Raw genomic sequence first — 25,185 nt, forward strand, 5'->3', positions numbered from 1 at the left:
CAGGTAGAGATGAAAGATTGAAAGGATTTTTACTGAGCTCTGAACAGTGACTGCTTCTGACTATATAGATCATTGGTACTTTATATTTTCATTTTGCTTATCTGTATTTTTAAAATGTCATACAGAGTCTATAGTCACCATTTCAAAAACACTGACAGGATTTTCTTTTTTTTAATGGGCTCACACCACCTTTTTATTAGTGTCCAGTGTTATTTCCAGCAATGATCCTGGAAATAAAATTCATAATTTCTTTATAGACTGAAAATAAAAAACTTAAAAGCTAAAACTAGTTAAATTCACTATAAGTGCTGCAGGTACTTGGTGTCTTTCTCAATCACATCTGTATACTTCAAGATCATACATGTAGTTGTCACCCTAAAACAATAGAAAGTAGGTCATTTTCAGTATCAGATTCCAGCCTTCATATACTGGGGTGAGGGAGTGGGAAACTCTGTGATTTCAAAGACATGAGTAAGACATGAATTCTGACATCAGAGAGCTTTGAATTTAAATAGAGCATCAGATAAACAAATAGGAAATACTAAAGCAACAAAAAAAAAAACCTGATTAACTGAGATGGGAACAGAGCCTTATGAAGATGAAAAAGAAGACTGGTGGATTTCTGCCAGTCAATCAGAGGAAAGCTCCACGGAGTGTTTCTGAGCAGGACTTGGAAAGATGAACAATGCTTGCCACGCAATCAAAAAACAGCATGTCCTAGACCAGGATGTTGGGTGAGTTTAAGATAAACTCAGAGAATTTCAAACAGACTAATTAGAAATGTTGTGGGAAAGGAATGAGGATGGTCAGGGGCTTTGAGTGCGGGGCTCCATAGGAGGACTGGAAATGGGGGAAACAGATCCAGACTTCCATGCAATGAAAGAACATTTGAAGGTAAAGAGAGAAAGGAAAGAAAAATGGATATCATTTCAAGAGTATGGGAAAATTTCAAGGGACAGGGATGGGCGCCCTGGTCCAGTAGCAACAGAAATGGAAACAAAGGAACAAAATCGTGGGCTATTTTGGAATTAGCATTAAAGGGAAATGGTAAATATTTTAATTCATAGATGGTATGAAGACCACAAATGAGGCAGAAGGATAATTAAGCTCATCTCCCAATGGCAAAGTTATTTTTTATGCTTTTGCCTATCCCCTTGGTATATAAATAAGTAGCCATTAAAGTAGGACAAGGGGTGGGGCTGGGGTTGTGGCTCAGTGGTACAGTCCTCACCTAGCGCGTGTGAGGCCCCGGGTTCGATCCTCAGCACCACATAAAAAATAAATAAAACAAAGTAGGACAAGGAGCAAGTGTTCATTGCAAAGATGATCAATTTGGGTTAAGACATGTGGAGATGTCCAAGTGAAAATATTATTGTGACACACAGGGAAAAGGTCTGGGCTGGCTAAATAAATTTGACAGCCATCAGAATATAATTGTCAAATCAAGTGATGGGGTGATACACAAGGAGAAGGACAAAAGGGAACTATTATTTGCTGAAAACTTACCCCTCTGCAGGTACTTAACATACATTATCTCATTCAACTCTCCAAACAATTTATAAAACTGCCATCATTGCAGAGAGCTCAAGAAAAATAAGGACAAAGAAGTCTTTAGATTTTAGCATTAGGAAGTTACTTTCAGCAGACACATGGAAGCAAAAAGTGTAGAAGCTAGGACACAGTGGGTAGAGTTGTAGCCAGGAACTGGGAAGGCGTAGGTGGCTGAACCACAGTCAGCAGTAGGTGAGTCTGTAACCCGGAGAGAAGGCTAAGGAAAGTTTACAAGCCACATAGTTAATAGGGAAAGAAAGGAGGACTGAAGGGAGAGACTATGGCTGTAATGTCCACACAGATGACAGGAAACTCATGTTTGTTTTTTGTTTATAAGAAGGTAAAAAGGATTACAGAAGGAATAGTTAAAAAAAAAAAAAAAAAAGGCTAGTCAGGAGGAAAATCTGGGGTCCAATGGCCACACAGAGGAGAGTGGAAGGAAATAGGTTACTTGAGAGAACCAAAGAAACTTAATGGTCTCTGTTGTCTCTCATTTGCTTCTAATAAGAGTAGCTGACATGGCTTGTGATGCTAATAGGAAAAAAAGACAACTTATTTGCTCTCAATCTTCATGAAGTCCAAAGGTTAATACTATTTAAATATATGGCAATCCAAGTTTCCCCTTGTCACACAGGGAAAGGTTTAACTACTTCCTTCTGTTGAAGAAGTATAGGATTTGAATTTGGTAATAACTTCTTAATGACAGAATTGTTAGCAAACACTGCAAATTCTATCTTAATCTGCAGAATAAAATTCAAACAGCACAAGCCAGAATTTGTTATTCATTCAAAAATACTGAGGGAAAATCTTCTGAGGCAAATGATATACTCGATTTCAAATGATATTAGGAATATGGAAAGCAATAGATACATAATATAATGTGTCAAGGGCAATAAAATAGTACAAACAATATCATCAACAATGAGAGAAGAGCTAACATGATACAGTAATAGCTTTTACGTGGTAGAAATGACAACTGAAGTCACAGATAACAAAAATATGTATTGGATGATGATATTCACTAGGGTAAAATGTCTAAACACACACACCCACACCCACTCACACATTTTGTGTAGTAACCTGGATAAAATAATCCTAACCTATATCAAAGTAAAGGTATCTGAGGTCAACATAAAATGAACACACCAAACTCATTCTACTATGACATTACAGCTATGAAAGAACAAATCATTATGTGGAACTCAATTTTAGAAGAGAAAAATCTGTTTTTCTAAAGAAAGAAGTGGTTTGCTCATGCACAAGGAAAGTTAAAGTACAAAAAACACCCACCAACAATAACATGTCATGAGACTAGCAGGCCACATGTACATGAATGTAATTATTATAAGTAGGTGAGTATCAATGCCCATTATTTTATGGTTGCAAGTGCCCTGGGATCAATTAATCTAATGTCATGCTTAACAGTATTACTTGATATGTCCTTTACCAGGCTTTACTGTGGGAAAATACTCCAAGAAAATGCTCGTGTGGTTTGAAAACTGCTTCATGGGAGAGCATTCAATAAGTAGTGGAAATGATCTGATTCTGCTAAAATTTATTTCTAAACCGCATACCGCCTGTCAGGTGGGTGCTGCATATGGCCAATCTCCTCTGGGCAATCCTGCAACATGGGCTGGAGTTCTTCCTGTGGGGATGGGGTCAGAGTGGCAGTGGACTGATGGCTATAGGACACGGCAGCTGGAGAAGAAGCTGCTCCCCGCACAGGAGGTGTGGGGCCTCTTTCATCTTCCTCCTCTTCTAATTCATCCTGCTGCAAATACATCCGTGCTGGTGGTACAGGACATGGCATTTCTTGATCATAGCTGAAACAACATGTTATGTGTTACTATAAGAACATGCTGACTTACTTCAGTTTCTCCCAATAAACTACTGCTATAGTAAGTGGAATATCTGCTTTGACTTGTTTTCAAGTATGAAGAGAGAAATGAATTATGCAAGAGCTTCATGAAGAAGAGGAAAAGGAAAAATTTTGTACAAGACTTCTAGTTTGGATGAATGAGGAAACTGCTAGGCTACTTGATCGCAAAGAAAACAGAGGAAAAGAGTTACACAGAGTAAGACAATAGGATTAGGAAAGCAAAAGAAGATACAAAGCAACCACACCCACACGATTTGAGCATCAACTTTCCAGAGCTAATGTAATCAATTTAGGTGGTAGAGAATAAACAAGAGAGATGTAATGAAATTACAACTTATATAATGCAATACATCACTGCCCTGCTAATTCTTCTAAATCATAGTAAGGACTCATTGTTTTAAAAAGTCTGCTATCATAAAGGTTTTTGAAGTATTAAACTATACTATTTTTCTCTGCAAGATTGTAACTTATTACTAGCATATTATACAGGCTGAGAAATCATAAAGAAACAATAAAGAAATCCACTTAACATAATTTAACTTAGTATATATCAGATGTACTTAGTATGTTCTATTCCTCCAGTGCAACATATTCTCAAGAGGATTCAAAGATGGCATTGCAGATAGTCCAATGATGAAGTTCTAGACCCTGAGCAAAGAACTTTCTAAATGCTTTCAAAGGGAGAGATACTGGAAACAACTTACATAGTTCAATAGAACTCTCTTTTGAAAATGTAAATAGATCATTATTTCTTCAGTTGGGCACCAAATGAACTGGTGGTTGGTTTGCATTTAGGATGGTGAGTGAAAAATACAACACCCCTAAACAATAAAATGCTCTTCTGCTCCTGGGCTAGATCTGGGTAGGAAACAAGATAAATCTGGAGAGTACTTACACTTTTTTCTTTTATCTTATCCCAGGAATATGTTTAATGATTAGAATGACAAAGATGTACTGCATTATATAACTGTTTGATTACTGCGCTCTCTTATTCGTTCTCTACCACCCCGCCTTGTTCACTTTACCTTAGGAAACTGATGCTTAAATAATGTGGTTGCTTTTTATCTTTTCTTTTTTTTTACTTCCTTAATCCTTCTACCTCAATTTTTGTAACTCCTTCTTATGTTTCTTTTGTTATCAAGTAGCCAAGCAATTTGCTCACCCATCCAAATTAGTAATCTTGAAGAGAATTATACCTTTCTCCTCTTCATTAACCTGTCCCACAATTCATCTCTATTCTAACTATAAGGACTCTCTACAATCTGTTCCCCTGTTTTCATCTGTTGCATGTCCTACTGCAATAATCTTTTAATTGATCTCTTTGCCGCCAGTTACTCCTTGCTTCACCATGGTCACATTGTTCCAAAATTGCTTTACTATAATACAAGTCACTGTCAGGTTGTTCATTTGCTCCAAGTAAGAAATGGCTCTCTAATTGCTTAGAGAATAAAATAAAAATGCTGCAGCAAGGCATTTGAGTATCAGCATAATCTGGCTTACATTTGCCTTCCCAGTTTTCCCACACCCTGCCATGTTAGTTCTGCAAAAGTCCATATCTCTGCATGGTCCCAGGATCCATAAAAATCCCTGCTCTTAATTGATAACTTTATCATTTTCAAGGTGAAAAACACCTATCAGCATATTAGATTCATTCTTCCCAAGTAAAACAAATCTTTCTCTTTGGGGAACAATTGAATCTCCTGTAGTATTTTTTTAAAAATAATCTACAATAGCATATTTTATTTTAACCATTTTTAGACAACTAAAATAGAAGAAAATATTATATTAAAATAGCCTGAAAAATAAACTATTATGACCAAACTTATCTTCTCTATTTGCAGATTCTATATTTGCAGATTCACTGATTCAGTGAATTTGAAACCCCCATATCAAAACTAGTGATGTTTTTGTGGTCATCTTCACACATACAAAAAGACACCAAAAATTTGAACCACCTGACATGCATGTCCCCACCAGAAGCAAAACAAGACAACAAATACTTTCTTTTGTCAGCTCTCACATCCTTTGAACAGTTGATTTAGGGCCCACATTGCTAGAAATTTTCTTGCTTAATATCAGTGATTTCCCTGTTAAAAATGGCACCCAGAGGAAATGTTAACATGCAGCTTGGCACTCCTAACTTAAGAGGGTTGTGATGTGCCTAACAGAGAAAATGCATCTATAACAGATGTGCTTTCTCAGAAATGACATTATATTAATGAAAAATATATATTAAATAAAGGTGCTTTAAACAAAACACACATAAAAAAAGGCCTCAGATCAACAAAAAAAATGTTGTGACCTGAGGCTCAAAGAATCTAACCCTGTATTTCCCCTAGAGACAAATGGTTCCATATTCACTAATTCAGTGTTCACAGCAACTTTATAAAACATAACTACTATGGATAATGGGAATCGCCTGTTAACATTTTTGTAAAAAAATTTTACTTGAAAATATATGTTATTTAAAAATGATTAAAAAAGAGAAGCACAGAAGTTTTGTTTTCTGCGCACAGCTGGGACTGCAAAACACTTTTTTATAAGAATTAAAAAACAAAGCTTTTATTTCTATAAAGTCATTGAAAAGCCTATTTCCAAGTAGATTTCATTTTTTTTTTTTTTTGTAGTTAATTTTCTAAGCCAAGAGAATTCTCTGCTTTTAATCTCACTACTAAAGCAGCTGTTTTGTTTTGTTTGAGCTATCATGTCCAATTATAAAGATTCTGGAATGAGAGGAAGCACTCTAACTTTTCATTTTTTCATGTGGACTATTTGTTCTTGTTAAATTCTTCTGAGAAATAATTCAGGGAAGTTTAAACCTCTACAAGTAATTTTCAGCATAATGTGATAATATCTAAGAAAAAAGTAGTCTCCAGAAATTGTGGTATGTAAATCCACATAATTATTTTATGAAAACTTAACAATGTGTCAAAGAAATTCTAACACAGTCATGTATCACTTAACTTCAGGAACATGTTCTAAGAAACACCTTGTTTAGGGATTTCATGACTGTCTGAACTTCAGAGTAGATTTAGACAAACTTCCATGGCATTGAACACAAACCGAGTTAAATAATATAGCCTATTGCTCCTAGGCTCTGAAACTGTATGTCATCATACTTAATATTGAAGGCCTCTGTAACACCAGGGGAAGTAGTCAGGTATCTAGGCACATCAAAGTATGGAAAAGGTACAGTACAAATAATAGACAATGAGAATTTTTCAGCTCCATTTTAATATTATGGGAAGAGCATCATATATGTGGTCTGAAATTGACTGAAATGACCTTAGGCAGTGCATGACTATTTTGAAAATCACAAAATCATACGTGAAATTCTATACATACAAACTCAAGATTTCCTGTGTGTGTGTGTGTGTGTGTGTGTGTGTGTGTGTGTGTATATGTGTAATTCCCAGTTCCTAAACAAGTTTCTAGAGCACTAATTCTTTTATGGGCATCCCTGAGGAGGGTTTTAAAGCAATACTGATCAACATTGTGTTATTATTATACCATTCACAGGTGATGTTCCGCCTACCTTTCATCTACAGAAATACTGTACTCTTCACTGTTGCCATGGGGAGGAGGATGTGCCGGGGGAGGAGGAAGCAGGTCTGCCCAGTTCATGCCACCTTGTTTGGGAACCTTGGGTGTCCGTGCCCCTTTCTTGTGCCCTTGACTTCCTAGAGAAGAAATGAAGTACAAGTCTTTTATTCCTGGCCTTTAATTTTTTTTCCTATTATCCATGATTAATTATTTTCTGTGAATATGATCTTATAATTTATTCAGGTATATAGAGATAAACACACTTTTCTTCATTAATTTTAAACAGAATTTTATAGAAGAGAAAAAGCAAAGAATTGCCAAGTTTAACTGTAGAACACATAGCAAAAAAGCTATAAAACCATAAATGAATTTTACAAGTCATATCATTAATAGTGATCTTCCTACAGTAATTAATTGCATTATGGATTATCATCTAAAACAAATGAGCTGTAGACATATTTTCTGGAGTGCCTTTCTATTATTTAATTGCTGAAACCTAAAATACAATATGATACAGATACGATCTATTAGAGTTCCACTGTTGCATTAAATCACTGAATATATGTAATTTGTACTTGTCCATTGAAATGTTTTGGGCACAATGAAATTATTAGTTTTCTTCAGAAAGGCAGATACAGATGAGAATAAATGCTGCTAGAACTAATATAACTAATGACAAAAGAAGCCAAAAAATGCTCTTAAAAAGGGACAGACATCTTCTCAGCCGCTGTTTCTATAAAATTGTGGCTTATAGTAAAATAATGTTGCTGAATGTTTTTAATAGTTTGAAATAACCCAATTCTTCAAGTGCTACAGTTTTCCGATTTTAGATTTGGTGTATTCTTTGAACACCATAGATGCTTATGTTCCCTTTTTAAAACCTTCAGGTCAAAAAGTATCTGGGGATAAAGTTCTCCCCCTGAATATATTTTAGAATCTTATTTATATTATAGACAATAATTGTTAATTACAATTGAATTGTAATTGATTTTTTCTCATGTGATCCTTTAATATCAGTGAATTGTCTTGATCTTTTTTTTTTTTTTTTAATCCTAACTTAAACAGCTACATGTCACCCTGCATATGACACAGGTCTTAGCTTACTCAGTGGCAGTGGGACTTATTTTTTTTTTTTTAAGTCACTTGGGAATTTTCTAATGGCAGTGTTTGTTATGCCAGATGTTCTTGCCTTGGTATGTTACAACACCAAGTGTGGGCTGAGGAACAGGCTGTTACTAATAAACTGTGACTCCAGCCCTGAGCCTGGGTGTCTCTGTTCTCTGTCACTCGGTTGTTATGTACTGGGGTGACTGTGCATGCATGACAGAGTTGACATTGGCCAGTGTCTTCCTCTGGATTTCCGGAGACCCATGCATGGTAGCAACTCCACCTGACCAAGTGGCTTGACCCACACAAACCTTTCCTGCACTTCATGTACTTGCTTTGCTTGCTCCCTGCCTTCACCAGACCTCCCTCCTTTATAAATGTTTTACCAAATATCCACAGAATAACAGGTGATGAATAGCAGCATGGCCTCACGGTCTCAGTGTCTAAGCTAAGAGATGGAGAAGGTCAATCGAAAATTAATAACCTAGAATCATGGGGTTTTTCCCCTATTAAAATATGATTTTCTCTATAAGTAAGAATATAAAGATGAAATGGCATGCAACAATCAAATATCTAAATATTTTATGGTTTTACGTTTTTCCCAAAAGTAGATCTTTGACATTCTTAAGTCAGTTTACTTAATATAAAAAAGAAAAAAAAATATTTAATAATATTTTCATTGTTAATACAAATTAATGGACAGTAGAATCTGAGAAAATCTATAAAGAAAAAGGGCCATTTCTAAGCTCCTTTAAATAGGAAAAATTTCAACACAGGTTAGAAAATGTTAAACCAGCATACTTTAGCTAAAAGAAGGCAGCAAACTGTGAATGGGATGTTCTTTACAGACGGAGGTAGAGACACTTGGCTAAAAGAACCTAGCAATGACTTTGATCCAGTTGCTGGGAGGTGCCATTTCTACCCTCTCCTGCAGATACATGCTCCATTCAAGATCAATTAGTTTGTTCTCATTGTGGTGTGACTTGCCACATGTTAGTTCTAATAATGAACCACCTTTAATTAGAAAAACAGGACTTAAGTACCATCAAGCTCCCATCTGCAACCCCTATCAGGAAAACAGCTGGCAAACAGCTGCCCCAGCATGAAGACCACAGGGAGGAGTCTCTGTGGTTTTTGAGGCATGGACAAATTGAGGCTGGGAGGTTGCTTTATGAGGCTCCTGAACAAGAACTGAGGGATCACAGAGAAAGTATCAACTGAGACAGCAGCTGGATCTCAGGTTATTGTCTCTCAGGTTTTTATAGTGCTGAAGTGTACTTAAACGTTACTTGCTTTAATAGCATTGTTTCAAATGGTAACAGATTTATCTGATTACCTATATGTACAACATTTCTCACGTTATATTTTAGAAAAGGGAGAAAAAAGTTTCAGCTGCCTTTAAAGTTTAGTGGTAGCTGGCTTTAAATTTTAGTTCATACTTTTGATTTACTGATAAAGGAAGAAAACAGGGGACTTAGTATTTGATACCTAATGGAAAATTAAATGGTTTACTGAGAATACAGTCCCTTAAACTGAAAAAAATAAGACCTATGTCTGATATAAAAAAACAAAAACCCAAGCCTGATATAAAGAAAGATTAGATTCAAATGATATAAAGTGATTCAATACTTCAGTCCATCTGGGGCTGTACCATCTTTTAAACAGAGAGGTTGATGTTTCCTGGGATCCCCTTACCAGATGTACTACTGCCCCGATCCGAACTGTTGTAGGATCCTCCCGTATTCTGGTCATATGATTGATTGTATGGAATCGTTGGAGGAACTGTGTCATTTGCTCGATAATCTAGATATTTCAGATGGAAAAAAAAACGTACATTTATGTTTTCTTTGTGAGTTATTTCACATCTCTTTATTTTGTATATATTTCTGAGTACATTAAGAAACCAATTCTCTGTTTTTCTCATTTATTTTTAGATTCAAATTGTCAGGCTATAAAAAGACTTATACTCAAAATGGATGTCTATTTAAAAATATAGGAATAGAAACTGGGGGTATAGCTAAGTGGTAAAGCTCATACTTAATATGCATGAGACCCAGTGCCCTCAATCAATAGTACCCTCCCCCCCAAAGTATGTACATATATGTATATATAGTAACAAAATAATTCTAACAAGAATAAATCATAAAATGCCACGTCTGCAACTCATAAAACATAAATTGCAATAAAATAAAAATAAAACGGAAACTTGTCAGCTAGATGATATCTCATAAAAATGTATCCCTGATAAGAAAATAAAATATCTAATCTGCCCCAGAAATGCTTCTCCTTATTTAGGCAAAGGTGAAAATCCAGATGATAAGCTTGCTACTGGAATGTAGTCAGTAATAATCTGTCAGCCTAGCTGCATTCCGGGGTCTTTATTACACTCTGACATACCAAATCTGCTTACAAGCAGTACAAACAATAAATCAGAGTTCTGAAATGTTTGTACAGAGGACTGTCAGAGCTTTCTGAGGTCCAGAGTAAAACCACACACTATGGAAAAATAATGTAATGGTTTGAATCTCCACAGTAAACTCCATAGCTGCAGAATCTGCTCTCAATTTTGTCAGCCTTTGTCATCAATGTATGCAGGAATCTTAATAAATATTTATTAAATTGGATTATTATACCAGTTAAGTACCTTCTCAAACTTGGGGAAAAGCTAGATGACTTTATTATCAAATTAAAACATGACATGAACTTAATGAAATGTTTAAATTATCTTGTTATACTCTCCAGCTTCACAAAGTTTTATTTTTGAAGAAAATGCTCTCAACTCAAGCCTAAGAAAATAAATCCGTACCTCTAATTATGTGCCATAAAATGCATTCTTGACCAGGATACTTGCACAACATTGCCCTATCTATTTAAATTAGAGCAATCTAGTTATAGCTAGAGGTATATAACTTTGCAAATCATGTTATTAAAGCAGCAGCCTGAAGAACTACAAAGAAATCAAACACCTATCTCTTTCAACTCACATGCATTACATTACAATACACAGATATTCCCCTCAGGCCATAAAATACTATTCTGCTGCTTCAAGTTAATACTAAACTCCATTTATTTTGGTTCTATACTGGCAGACTTCAATCAGGTCAACCCAAGAAATTGAGGTTCTAAAATTATATACATCGTAGCAATCTCAGGAACCACACAAGGTCTGAGAAATACAACAAATTGAACCACTTCTCCGGTTCAAGTTTAATTTAATTATTTTTCTTCAGTTTGATATAAAAAGGCCCTTCGTTCATAGGACCATGTAGAAGCAATTATCTTCCATCCTCAAGTGGAAAGAGTGGAATAGTCTATTTATTGAAAATGCGAGGTATTGTGACAGTTGTACATCTGCCTTATGAATAAAAGATTGTATGTCCTCAGCAATCCCTCACCTACTATTAAATTTAAATTAATCTCAAAACCATTTGAAAATACTTATATATTATTATAAAATCAATTTTCCAAGCTTATTGTGGTGCTAATTAACTGTTTGACACTGGAAATTCCGAAACCAAAGAAAGAAGAAAATCACAATAACCAAAGGAAAGAGGTGACTTGCGAGTCTCAGACAGCTGTTGACATCTAGTGCCGAGGGGCTAAGAGTGTCAATACGGGAAAGAGAAGGAATAAGGGCAGAGCTGTTCACCTTTGTTCAGTTTGTTTTGCTCCATGATGTTATACTGAATTGGTGCCACTTCTTGTTTCTGCTGACCGGGTGGTTTCCAGTGCTTCTCGCTGGAGTCCCCGCTGCCATTGTTCATGTTATTGGCGAGGTTGGACTGGATGAGCTGGGTGGTGGCATAAGGAGTGGGCTGCCCTGATGGATTGACAAAACGCCCGTCCTTCAGATTTGGGCTATTGAAGGTTTTCATCTCATTGATTTTGTTACTAAGATCCACATCACCATAAACAGTTGACTCAGGGAGCATCAGATTTGTTTGTTTGTTATCCAGTTGGTTGTTATAATTTGCTATACAATCAGCTATGTGCAATGGAGAGGAAAAGGAAAAAGTCATTCTGCATGGTTATTCGTTTTCAATTTCTTCCTAAGAAGCTTTGTGAGTCACAGTAAAATTGGGATGTAAAGTACAAATGGGCTTAAATTAGATCAATAGAAAGGGCCCCGTACTCATATGGACTTTCTAAAGAAAACCAAACTTGAGGGAATAAGAGCATCCAGAGAATTCGTGTAGAGAGGACATATTGTGAACTTATGCCAGTGCTGTATGCTAAATAATTCATCTAATTTAAAATAGGAATTTCCTTTAACAACCCTTTCAACAGGAATTCCACTAAAATAATACATATGTGAATCTTTAAGTGTCAACTTTAAATTTTCTAGTCTTGGGTGAATGAACTATTTGAAGCTACAGAACAAAGCACATAAGAATCCAGACAAAGAGGAAAATGTATCCACAGGTCAAAGTACTTGAGATTCTAATATTTTTATCCTCAAAAGATAAGATGAGCAGGGATAAGGTGATAGTCAATAGTGCTTAGGAGAATTTTATTAGTTCCCATCTTGGTCATATAGGGTAATCATTATTGAAGAGAGATGCTACATAATCATTTTTTCATGGTTTCGTAATGACATCCCAAGTATAAAATGACAATAATGATGACAAAATGAACCACACTCACCAGGTCACTTAATCAAATAATGCCTGAAATAATATCTAGTATGTCTAATATCTCATTCCACTCTGATCTTCCCTTCATTGAAATATTTAGAAATTAAATAGCTGATCACACACACACACACACACACACACAGAGAGAGAGAGAGAGAGAGAGAGAGAGAGAGAGAGAGCGAGAGAGATGTATTTAAGGCCTATGATTGAAAATATTAAAACAGCAGGAATAATTAAAGTCATATTGTAAAGATAAACATTTTTAAATTAAAAAAGTTACCATGGAAAAACATTATTCTATTCAGATTGTTTAAAAGTGGCACTATCACTAACAGGTCTCTTTAAGAATTGGTTTTAACTGGATAACTTAATAAATGAAAATTAACATGCTTGCTACTAAAGATGTAAATATGAATATAATCTTAAGAAAACTTTTCAGCTTCTCTATGTTACTAAATTTAACTACTTAACTCAATCATACATGATCAACCAGCAGAGATATTTGGTACATCTGGATTACAGTAATTCTCATATCTAATTTCTAGGAATTGTTTTGTTTAATGATGGTTAAAAAATAATCTAAAGGCAATATACTCATTTTGCTTTGCCAATCTTTCTATATGAGTGTTATCCAAAAGGTCTTCTAAAAGTGTTGAACTTGTCGTAGACTCTAGTGTCCAATATAGCAGCCACTGGCCACATAACAGCTATGGAGAACTTGAAATGTGGGTAGCGAGAATGAGGAGCTGAATTTGAAACTGTATTTTATTTAGTTGATTTGAATTTAAGCAGCCATCTGTTGCCAGTAACTCTCATACTGGACAATGCAACTCCACATATTAATTCCAGTAGGTGTCCCTCAGCATAGTCTTTTGTTTATGACACATGACTGTCTACATAGACAGCAGAACCTGGGCCTCTGGAGGAACACACACTCGTTGTGTGGATGGTCATGTCCACATCTAATAATGGAGACATGGGATTGTTTTTAGGGTAGACATATAGATAGTTCTATGATTTGTTCTTTATAATTTATTACATCTTTACTTATATGCCATCTTCTCATTCTCATTTCCTTAGCTCCATGCATTATTTTACTTTCATAGGCATCTTATTTGTTTCTTTACAACTATTTAAATGTTTCCTATCTTATTAATAATGGGACTTTTTGTTTCATAAGAAATTATCTGTATTTTTTTTCTGCCTTTAGATCTTGCAATGCTCCATATCTACTTGTCTTACTGTGATGTTTTAGCATGAAATTTTAACGAAGTAATTTACTCACATATATTTCAGAACCAAAGTACAGAACAGCCTATAAATGTACACCTACACACCTGAAATATATATGGATGTGTGTATTTCTTATGTCTTTTAGGATTTACATCTATACTATAATATCTGATTTAAACTTTCATTTAAATTGTTTTGTTATTATTCTTGTTCAAATATTATAACTCTTACTGTTAGAATTAAGTCCACTCAAACTATGGATTTATTGACCTTTGTTATTTATTCCTAAAATCATGAAAATAATAAATTATTGCAACTAAACTTATCATTGTACTCATTCTTATAAATGATTGTGCACGACTTTGTTTTCTTTACTTGCGATCTATGCTAGAGCTTGTCTTCTTCATTCTCTGAGGAAATCTTGGTGGAGGGTGAAATATAAAAGTTTAGAAATGGAGAAAATATTTGAATCATGCAAGCTTGCTACACAGTGTTGGACATTTCATGAAAATGTGGATCAAAGTTCCCTTCCCCAAGTGGGCAGAGGGAAAGGAAAGTCAGCTGCTTCTGGCTAACTTGCCCAAGGCCAGTGCATATCTCCCTCTCTCTGTGTCCCTAACCTGGGCGGCTGTAGGTGGTCAGGTTGCTGTCGCTGTTTCCATTGCCGGCGGTGCAGCAGTTGATGGAGCAGTCATTGTGGCTGTTGCCAGTATTAGGCCATGTGTCTGCCAGCCACGGCTGTGCGGCAGGTTCACTGATGTTGAGAAGTCCTGGCCTAGAGAGATAAAAAGAGTAAATGTTATATGGACAGAAAATAATATTTTCTATTCAGAATTCCAGCAAATATTTCATTTAATTGTTCTTACAATAATTTGGTGCATTATGCTGAATGATATTATTCCTTTTATTTACAGAGAGGCAACTATAATATATCATTCCAGATGTGTCTCAGTGCACAGAGCCATACATCTGTGAACTGGTACTGCTGTACTTCAGACTTAAAATCTTTTACTGTTTACAATGTTCTATTCTGCCTTTAGTCATGGTGATGGAAAAATCAAACGTGGAATCTGAAAACACGGATACATAAAGACTTTTAGTAACTAAAAAATATTCTAGCTAAATCCATTTGCATTTATTCATTTTTGCCCCATTAAAAAATTGCAACTCTTCTCACAACGTCATTAAGAATGCAACAATTTCCTTTATTGAGACAATGAACCCTTCATATTAGGCAGATTTACAGATTTTGCTTCCAACCCATGTTTAAGAAATAGTGAGCGCAGACTGGCGTGACATTTTGCACAGAGCTACAATGATGTTTCAGTGAACAGTTCTGTGAGCTTGTCAACATTTTCTGATGGTGACAATGTAAAATGCCGTGAGTTCCTAAATAAACAAAGGAAAGCTACTGAATGAAATCTGGTAAAACAAAGATGTCGACTAAAAGAAATATTAGCACTCATGTTTTTTTTGGCACAACAGATGTTAATCCTCTTTCACCAAGTGCTGGAGAGGCCAAGTGCATCGGGAATTATTAATGGGAGCCCTGGACCACCAGTGCCAGGGACTCAAACTGGAGTCCAAGAGCAGCATTCTTCACGTCCTTTTTCAACATTGACTCCGTGTGATAACTCAGCAAAAGAGGCGATGATGTATGATGTGCTGTCCAATCCTCAATAAACAGTCTGGCGCTACAGACTATGCAAAGATTTTCTTTGTGGTTTCATTTTCTTTGTTAAAATGCAATAACCAGCCTTCTCATTTGCTTGGGAAGCAAGAAACTGACATTGCCCTCTAAATGGTTCCTATTTTGCCACAGAGAAACATATTTTGCAAGTGATGGTTATTTGTAAGTCACTTAAAATGAAGAATATGGATTTGCAATCCATATATCTGTATCCATATATGTGCATATTTATACAATTAAGGATGCATGTTTCCTCTTTGTTTACAGTGGGAGAGGCACTTTGAATTCTTCACATATATTCATTTATTGAACCATCACAGCCATTTTACAGGCAGGGATTGCTAATACCCAAGTTTTACAGATGAGGAAATGGGACACTTGGGAGAAGTCAAGGCACATGGGCACGGCTACATGGAGTGAGTGAGTGACTACCTGGGATTCCAGCACAAGCTGTGGCCCTGGAGTTCACACCATGAGCTAGGATGCTATAAACACACACTGGAGCCTGAGGAAATTCTCTGAAGCTCTTAAACATTCTTAATGGAGAGTGAAGAAAATATCCAAAGGCCCCAAATTCAGGATAAAACTGCTAAAATTGAACTACCTGTTACAATTGTTGATAAAAATATGCTTTGAAGCCTGGTGCGGTAGGTAGTACATGCCTGAATCCCAGTCACTCAGGAGGCTGAGGAAGGAGGATGGCAATTCTGAGGCCAGTCTCAATAAAATAAAAAAAATAAAATAAAAAAGATCTGGGGATGTACTTCAGCGGTAAAACATCCATGGATTCAATCCCCAGTAACAGATAAATAAATAATTTGCTTTGAAGAGAAATGTTGCCAGACTTAAAATTTCATGCATTTAAATGCAAACCATACCACAGATATCTAGTGTCTGTGAAATACATGTTTGTTATAGAACTTCCGCATCTAGTAATCTTTAGCTTTCCTACTTTATTTCTCCTTGAACTTAAACCAAAAATGCTATCACTGTCGAAGTTATTCAAAATAAAACTCCCATTTTTGACACTGCAGAGATGATGCTATGTCTGCAGTAGAGGTGAAGTAGAAATTCTCCACAGCTCAACTTATATGTTTTAATAGAAAAAGACAATATTTTCATGCTACTATGACTCCCTTTGTGTGTGTGTGTGGTTGGGGGGAGTGTTAATATTTTTTCCAGTGAATGCTTTGATAGCATCACTGGCTTAGAGAACTTTTCATATAGATGGGTGATTTCCAACAGGAAGTAGGATTAACAACTCACATCCTGCTTTCTGTTTAGACTTGAGTTTGGAATGCTAATTATTTAAGGAAAAAGGTAAGCCATGTTCACTGTCCCATGATGAATCTTAAAATGCTGTGTGTGTGTGTGTCCAAGGTCTTGGAGGAAGGTGAGGTCATTGGCAGCTACTCTGACAAGGGCCTGAGAAGTCTTTCAAAGTAACAGCTTCACAGGCTCCCTGTATCCCTTAAAACTCATCAGCATGAATCAGACAATCAAACTACAGAAAAATATGAAGCAAAAGCAAAACACGTGTTGGTTACCGTGGTTAACGTGTGTCTAACACATCATTACATCATGTTACATATTAAGGGGATAGACCTCGCCATGAAGGAAAAGAGGGCAAATGTGCACTAATAAGTATGAGGCAACTGCCTTTAATTCCTACTCTGCTACTTGACACCTTCCAATCACTCACTCTGAGAGAACCTGTTTAAACGGTTAAACCACAAAATACAAGACTATGGGGTTTGAGAGCTGGGGATATGGCAGAGGGGCCTTACAGAAAGTATTGTCAGCTGTGGGTCATGTCCGACCCCCTGCCAGGCTGAATGAGTGGCCAATGTTTAAAGAGCACCTTCACCTGATGTTCCATTTCTTTCCTCCCTCTTACTGACAGGAAATGTGGTACTGGCTTTTCCACCAGGTTATCTTCACTTGTTCACTGCTTTTTTGGAGTTTTCTCTAATTTTTCCTGGTTGAATCTGTGGTTTGAATTTTAAGCAGAGGTTTTGGAAGAGGCAACTGGAATTTTCCAGGGAAAGAAAAGAAATTAATAAAGACAGCTCCTTAATATTTCTGTTTCTCTCCTGCATTACCTCAAAGGTCATTTGCCATTTTCAAGTTGAGCACAGAGTTCTCTTGGCTCACCGTGACGTTATTCTCTCTTTTCTGAGAATAACTAAATGACAGTTTGGAGAACTAGGAGAGAGTGCCAGACAACCTCCTCATTTATTAGAGGACACAATCCAGCACCAAATAATTTCTTTAAAGTCATCAGGAGCTGAATTGAGGTCTTCTGACATTCACTTATTAAATAACTCATTTGTTCTTTTCTTAGGTAACTTGTAAATGACTGAAAGTTCATACAGTTTTTGAATTTACTGATGTCCTTCACTGAACTACATTTATTACATTACAAAAAAATTAACTTATTGATAAATAAACCACATATTTTCTATAATCCAGGATCTCATATTCTCTTGTCAGAGGCAATTCTATCTACCAAGGTTGGCAAACTCTCTCTGTAAAAGGACCAAATGGAAACCACTGAAATCTTTGCTGGTCATTCAATTTCTGTTGTAACAATTTGACTTTTCTTTTATAGCTCAAACAAATGAGAGCCTGTCTGTATTCTTATAAAACTTTATTCACAAAAACAGATGGCAGGGTGGACTTAGGGCAAAAGCTATAATTTGGTGACTCTTGATACAAAGAAAAGCTAATGCATTATCTCCTCCTGGGTTGGAGACAATGTGATAGTTGCACAGTACAGATTTTGTGGAAGGTACAGCAGGTAAAATCTGATACACTAACTAGGGATAATGGGTGGGAAGACATTGCTAACCTGTGTATTAGCAATGTGCCATGTAGCAAGGATACAGGACACTGACATACTGGAGATAAGCTGACACAAGGAATCATAGGGCATAGCACATAGAAGTGAAAAACGAGGCTGCAAAGTCCAAGACTTTGTGGACTTCACATGCTATGCCATGTTTGGACTTGATATTTTAAACATGGCAAGTTCTGCTGCAGGTGGGATTTTTCAGCAGCTCAGGAACTTACATAATTAGCATGAATTTCAAAGATTATTCTGCCTCCACTGGAAAGAGAATTAGTAGACAACAGTGCTAATAAAACTGGATGAACTTAGGACAGCTGGGAGCTCATAGTTTTGGCAAGGGAGGATAAGTGCTTAAAAAGAAAGAATATCAGTCATAGTGGAGGGGTTAAAAAAAAGGATCTATAGAACACAGTAATGGTTGCAGGAGGCAAAAGAGGATGATCAACGATCTTAGCTTAGGTGTCATCAGCCAAGAGAGGTGGTAGGTCCAGGGAGGACCCAGGAAATTTGTGATGAATGAAGAAAACCAAGACAGGGCTTGGAGGTAAGGAAAGCCACATTGGATATTGCATCTGCTATTCATTCTCTTTTCCAGTGATCACAAAACTCAGTGTTATGGTTTGGATCTGGAATGTCCTCCAAAAGCTCTTGTGTTGAAGACTGGTTCGGAGGTTGGGCTTTTAGGCAATGATTGGATCGTTGATTGACCTCATCAGTGGCTGGGTTCATTTGATCAGTGGATTAATCCATTTGATGGATTAATACATTGAGAGCTTAGCAGACTACTGGGAAGTGAGACCTAGTCAGAGGAAGTAATCACCAGGGGCATGCTCTGGAAGAGTTTATTTTGTCCTGGGTCCTTCCTCAACTCTCACTTCTCTGCTTCCCAGCTGCTGAGAGTTGAGCAGCTTTCCTCTGCCATGCACCATGATGCTTGGGCCTAAAGAAATGAAGTCAGTGGGGACTGGGGTTGTAGTTCAGTGGTAGAGCGCTTGCCTAGCACGTGCAAGGTGCTAGGTTCAATCCACAGCACCACATGATATGTCTTTAAAAAAAAAAAAAAGCTGCAGAAATGAAGTCAATGGACCAGAGCTTGAGACCTGTGAGACTGAGCCAAAACACTTTCCTCCCTAAGTTGTTCTTTTAGGTATTTTGGTCCTAGCAACCCCACCCCACCCCCGCACAGATTCATCATGGCTAGGAAAGAGGCCTCTTCTTAATGAACCTTCTCTTTCTCATCCTACTTGATTTTTACCCCAGTACTTATCAACTCTTGATACTGTACAGTTGACCTTTTAAAAAATGTTTATTATCCATCTTCCATCTCTCCCACCATAATCAAATGCCCACAAGATGAGGAATTTTATCCACTTTGCTCACTGACGCATTCCAAGCAGCTAACACAGTGTCTGCCTTGCAGTCGGTGTCCATTATAGTTAATGAATAAATACATTTAAAATTGTATATACAACTGTCATGTTGAGCACTGACTCTAAAATTTTTATTTAACTATTGCCTCTGTGACATTCCAGCATCTTTTATCAATTCATTTAGGAAAATGATCATTTCTATTTAGTGTTTGAAATAAATCAATTTTACTGTCAGGATTCTGTTTTTCAGTTGAAAACGCTATGATTCTTTGTTAGTGAGCTTTCCCAATAGACAGTTCAGGAACTTTACAATTCTTCATTCCTGTCCTAGAAACCACCATTTCCCACCTATGCATTCCTGCCACTGTCTTCCATGAGACCATTTGGTCTGTCTGGGTTGTAAATTGTTTAGAGAAGGAGCTAGGTTAATATTTTATGTGTGTGCACGTGTGTATAAGCATGTAAACACATGCCCATGCACAGGAGCTAGTGCCAATAAAACTGAAGTCAACAGTCATGAATAGACACAGAGAGGTAGTTAAACAATCAGGCATTCCAGATTTACCCACAGGAAAATGTTCTTATGGCAGAAGCTCTTTCATGAATGTCTGGACTGTGACTTATATGGAATTCCCCTGGATGCAAAAATGTGCTCTGCTTTAATCCCTCAATCAAGTGGATTTACTCCTCATGAAAACCACCCCAGTTTTTGGGGTCTTTTGGTGGCTGGCTTTGTTTCACAGTTGTGAAAACAGGAAGTTAGCAGTACCCAGGAAAGAAAAGATTAATGCTTACTGCCACATTTGTACAGCACCAGCTAAAGGCAGTCAAAAAAAAAAAAAAAAAAAAAATATATATATATATATATATATATATATATATAAATATATATATATATATATATATATATATATATATATATATATATATATTTAAATAACTCTTTGTCATAAACTAAGTTTAGTAATTTTCTTATTAGGAGGTATATTCCTTGGATTCAGAAATGATACCTTACTCATTTTTGACTACTCAGTAGCTCACCAGATTATCCAACCATATGAAGAAGGGCACTCTAATAAGCTAATTTAATTTGAATTATAAATTGGTTTTGGTTAGAATTTTTTTTTCTCCCTTTATGTCTAGGTGCTACTGTTTTTGAAAAAAAAGAAAAATCACCTTATTGTGGAAAATCCTGGAACTTGCCTCATGTAATTTACATCTGTTTCAGTCCCTTTAAGCCGCCTTTCACATTAATTTGTGATTTCTCTGTGAATATATTAAAGTTCACTGAATAATAATTACCTCAAAAATCATAAGTATAGGACTGAGGATATTTTTAGTTAAAGGGTGAAAAAGTTCTTTGTTAACAAACTACCTAGATTTCTTTTTTTATCCTAATGTATTTCCCTGCAAATGGAGGTATCTACTAAGCTGAATTCATAACAAGAACAAACAAACATAACCTATAACTTCTGAGCAACTGCTGCGTTCAGCAGGTTTTCAAATGAGCACTTTTTCTTTGATAGTATCTGTTAACTAGCTATATTTCTTAATCTTCATAAATGCCACAGCTTAATCACTTTAACTCCTTTTAATCATCTGCTAAATCAGCAGTCTGTTTTTCTTGGTTAACGTACTCCCTCTGGTGGCCATTGTCTAAAGTGCAACAGCTCCATCAGGAACTGTATTTCTGTGTAAATGACTTGGTTCCACACCACAGATGAATGAATTCTTTCCAAAAGATTGGAACACTTTTTATCTTTAAGTTGTTAAACCTTTGGAGCAATGAAACTTGCATCGGTGAGGAAGACAAGAAGAAATATTTTAAATTCCCCCAAGGATCTACAAAACAAGGAAGATAATTACCTCCCTCCACTGCTCACAGCTTCGCCTCCTCTCTGATAAGTTACTAGAATGTTTAAAAAAAAAAAGAGGAACAATTAATAGACACATTTATATATCAAAAGCTATTATATTCACGAGCATCTTTGTACAATGGAATTCTTTATCCCTTCCTACCCAGTAACATTGTAAAAATCCTTACAGGATACAGCAGGTTTCTAATTCAGCTAATAATTTAAAATTCTTATTAAATTAAATATGCATCATTCTTAGCCTTAACAATATTGAGAAAAGCAACAGTAAAATTGCAGCAGATTCTTGTTAAATGTAACTATTATATATTTATTTGTACATTAGCATTCCCATAGATTTTGAGTTTACTAGATCATACCACTTCATAATTCTGTAGGTATAATCTTAAGTCTTGCCCTTGTAGGTAAATATTACAAAAGCCTACTAGATTTTCCCAGAAGATTGAGAACCAGTGAGACAAAAAATAGATGTTAAGCCCTTCCAAAGACAAAGACAGTTGTGACTATTGATGTGACCATTTTTTGGACCTATTTTTTCTTATTGTGGCTTTTTGAAACTCATACTCATTATATTTTCATAAAATATGGTTTAATGCTTTTGAAAGCTTTCTCAGCTTAATAAATTTGGGGCATAAAAATAGAACTGTACCACAAAAAGATTTGCACATAGTTAGGCAAAGGGTTAAGAAGATTAGCTTTTCTGTAAATACAGACACATTTTCTAAGAAGAAATGTATTTTTAAAAGCTGCCAAGTTCTGCTACTTAGAAAAACTCCAAACTGGGAGTCTGCTTGGGAGAGATAACTGCTCCCAGTGATTCCAATAACTGGATTAAAACTGAGGCGGCATAACTACAGGTACATCTTTTACTAGAGGTGATGTGAAAGAAGAGGATCCACTTTGAAAGAAACTGAATAGAACAGAATATGAGGACTCAGACTTGGGGAAAATGAAAAGTTTTATCTTTCACATGTGCTGGGTATTTTGGTTACCTTTCAGAATACTGATTCTATGGACAGAGAATTACAAGGCAGAGAAATTTTTGTTGGAGAACCTAAAAGCTTAAGTTAAGGGGGGAAAAATGCATTGCCAAGTATGAAATAATCAATAAGATGATTAGCATGTTAAATCATGCTGAGGCTAGAAACACTGTGTCTTTTTAATGGAAATACATGCAAACAGGGCTAAGATGCAATGTGGAGTGGTGAATAAATAAATGCATTGGATGGATGAAAAGCAACACCAACCATTTCTACTTCAAATGCATGCCTGCCGTGAGTAAATGAAGTATTGTATTCCATTTAAGTCCTTTCCCCCCAGTTACTGCTGAAAATGAGATAAAACCAGAAACACAATAGTAAAACACATGCCAAACTAACAAAGGATAGGAGGAGGGTAAGTGCAAATATATACCTGTTGGCGTGAAGGTAAAGGACGGGACTGAAAATCAAAACAAAATATAAACCAGTTATTAAGCTGAAGAGAAAGGGAACATATCACATTAGTATGAATCAAGCAGACAGCTGAACATAAAACAAATGTAAATAACCAAGCCAGTAGGTCTGAAACTCTGATATATTAATAAAACCCAATACGAGGTTAGAAAAAGAAGCTTGTCTCTACAGGTACCATTTTGAAGTGTCTGACATTCTAGTACCTTGGGAGGGGAGCTGTGCGTTACCCTGTGAATGACCCTGCATTTAGCAACAGAGATATAGCTCATGGGCTCCAGTACAAACAGGAATCCTCTGCTATGAATCATTTCCAAACACTGGATGATGGATTCTTAAACAAGTATTATCAGGTGTATGCTGGAACCTTATCTAGGAATCTGAAAGTAAATGCTTATTAAATGGACTAATAGGTGCACTTAAGTATTTATTATTGGAGGAAAGAAAGGAGAAAAAAGAGGAAGAAGGGAGGGAAGGAAGGAGGGAGGGAAAGAGAAAGGAAGGAAGGAAGGAAAAGCAAAGAGAATCATGAAAATCAAAACGTCCTGTAAGTCTGATGCCTTACACAAACAGCACAACACTACATTTTTATCATTATAAACCTTTCTGAACGGATAGAAAAATGTGTGGAGTTTTAAACTTTGATTTCTGTGTCATAATTTACATTTAGAAGCGTGGCTGAGTAGGCTGAACATTTTTCTAATGCCACGCTAGAAGCTAAACAATAGAACAATAACACCCCTCTGAGAACCTTCACTCTCTCTGCAGTTATAAATCTTAATCTAATCAATAATGCCTGAAATTGAACTGCAGACCTCAAAAGTAGCAGCATGGCCTCCCCCACTTTTCCTATCTTCTATTCCTGGTGTGGGATCACACCAGAGCAATTTGCATGTCATTTCATAAAGGGAGGAGACTGACATATTTTCCAATCTTTTCCCCTTGTTTTAAAGTAAATGCTGCTCTGGATTAAAAAAAAAAGAAAAAGAAAAAGGAAAAAAAAAAAAAAAAACAAGGAAATCCACATTACACCCTTTAAGGTTAAAGCTTGCCTGGAAAAAAAAAAAAAAATCTTTACAACAAACAAACTAGAATATTGATTACCGATCATGTATCAAAAAGCTGCCAAAATGTATTTTCCATTGTACATTTGAACAATGATAAGAAATTTACTTTAGGATTAGAGCTCCGGGTTTGCAAAGTGGAACACATAGCATCCTCTACAACTGTCACTTCTTACCAAACCACTTCATCTCTGAGCAGACTAGAAAGAACAACAACAAAAACCTTAATGCTGTGTACCCAATTGATACACTGGCCTTCCTCTGCAGCACAGCAGCCCCTGTCTTAAGAATTCCATTGTGTTTTCTTTCAGTCAGATCTTTTCAGAGAGTCAATGTAATTTAGCTACATTCAAAAATTCAGAGCCATAGTAACAAGTCTTCACAAAAAGAAAAAAAAAAAAGGTACATTTGAAACTAAAGCTATTCAAACAAGAGTGGAGTGCTTGAACATTAATTTGCAATCACAAGGACACGGGAAATATGAAAGGTCCTTGTCATTACTTCTCATAGCTAACTGCTAACCCCAGTTTGAAGAATTGAAGAAGAAATGAAAAAAAGTCAGCCCTAAATGAAATTTTCGCTGCTAGCACACCAAAGAACAACTTAATTTTCAGAGCTTCCAATAATAAATATAATGAACTCTGTGTACTGAGTGGTGCTGATGTAATATGTGGATGTATGTGGATGGAGCCCCCAGTGTCCCAGCGGATGTCACACCTATAGCTATATGTAAGGGGAAACGCTAAACAAATGCTCATGAGTACCCAAAGTCACACTCTGGCTTGATATTTTATGTCAAGAGGTTCTTTTCATTTATTGAAAATATTTTACTTCCTATTTCCCTGAAACCACTGGCACTGTGTTTGGCAAAAGTACAATTTAAGATACTCAAAATGCACTTTAAAAAAATGCATAGAAATAGAATTTTGAAAAAGTGC

General features: G+C 36.1%; 1 protein-coding gene across 1 annotated transcript in view; it reads right to left on the reverse strand.

Annotated features, from left to right (window-relative positions):
- The window catches only part of Robo1 (roundabout guidance receptor 1), a 379,533-nt gene that overhangs the window by 26,993 nt on the left and 327,355 nt on the right, over window positions 1–25,185 (reverse strand). The window contains exons 19-24 of the mRNA XM_076868692.2: window positions 21,725–21,767; window positions 14,568–14,722; window positions 11,730–12,065; window positions 9,776–9,883; window positions 6,966–7,110; window positions 3,126–3,374 (exon numbers count right to left, since the gene is read on the reverse strand). Coding sequence (XP_076724807.2) covers window positions 3,126–3,374; window positions 6,966–7,110; window positions 9,776–9,883; window positions 11,730–12,065; window positions 14,568–14,722; window positions 21,725–21,767 — 1,036 coding nt within the window. The remainder of the gene's footprint in view (window positions 1–3,125; window positions 3,375–6,965; window positions 7,111–9,775; window positions 9,884–11,729; window positions 12,066–14,567; window positions 14,723–21,724; window positions 21,768–25,185) is intronic.

This window comes from Callospermophilus lateralis, chromosome 10 (assembly GCF_048772815.1).
Source record: "Callospermophilus lateralis isolate mCalLat2 chromosome 10, mCalLat2.hap1, whole genome shotgun sequence".
NCBI lineage: Eukaryota > Metazoa > Chordata > Mammalia > Rodentia > Sciuridae > Callospermophilus > Callospermophilus lateralis.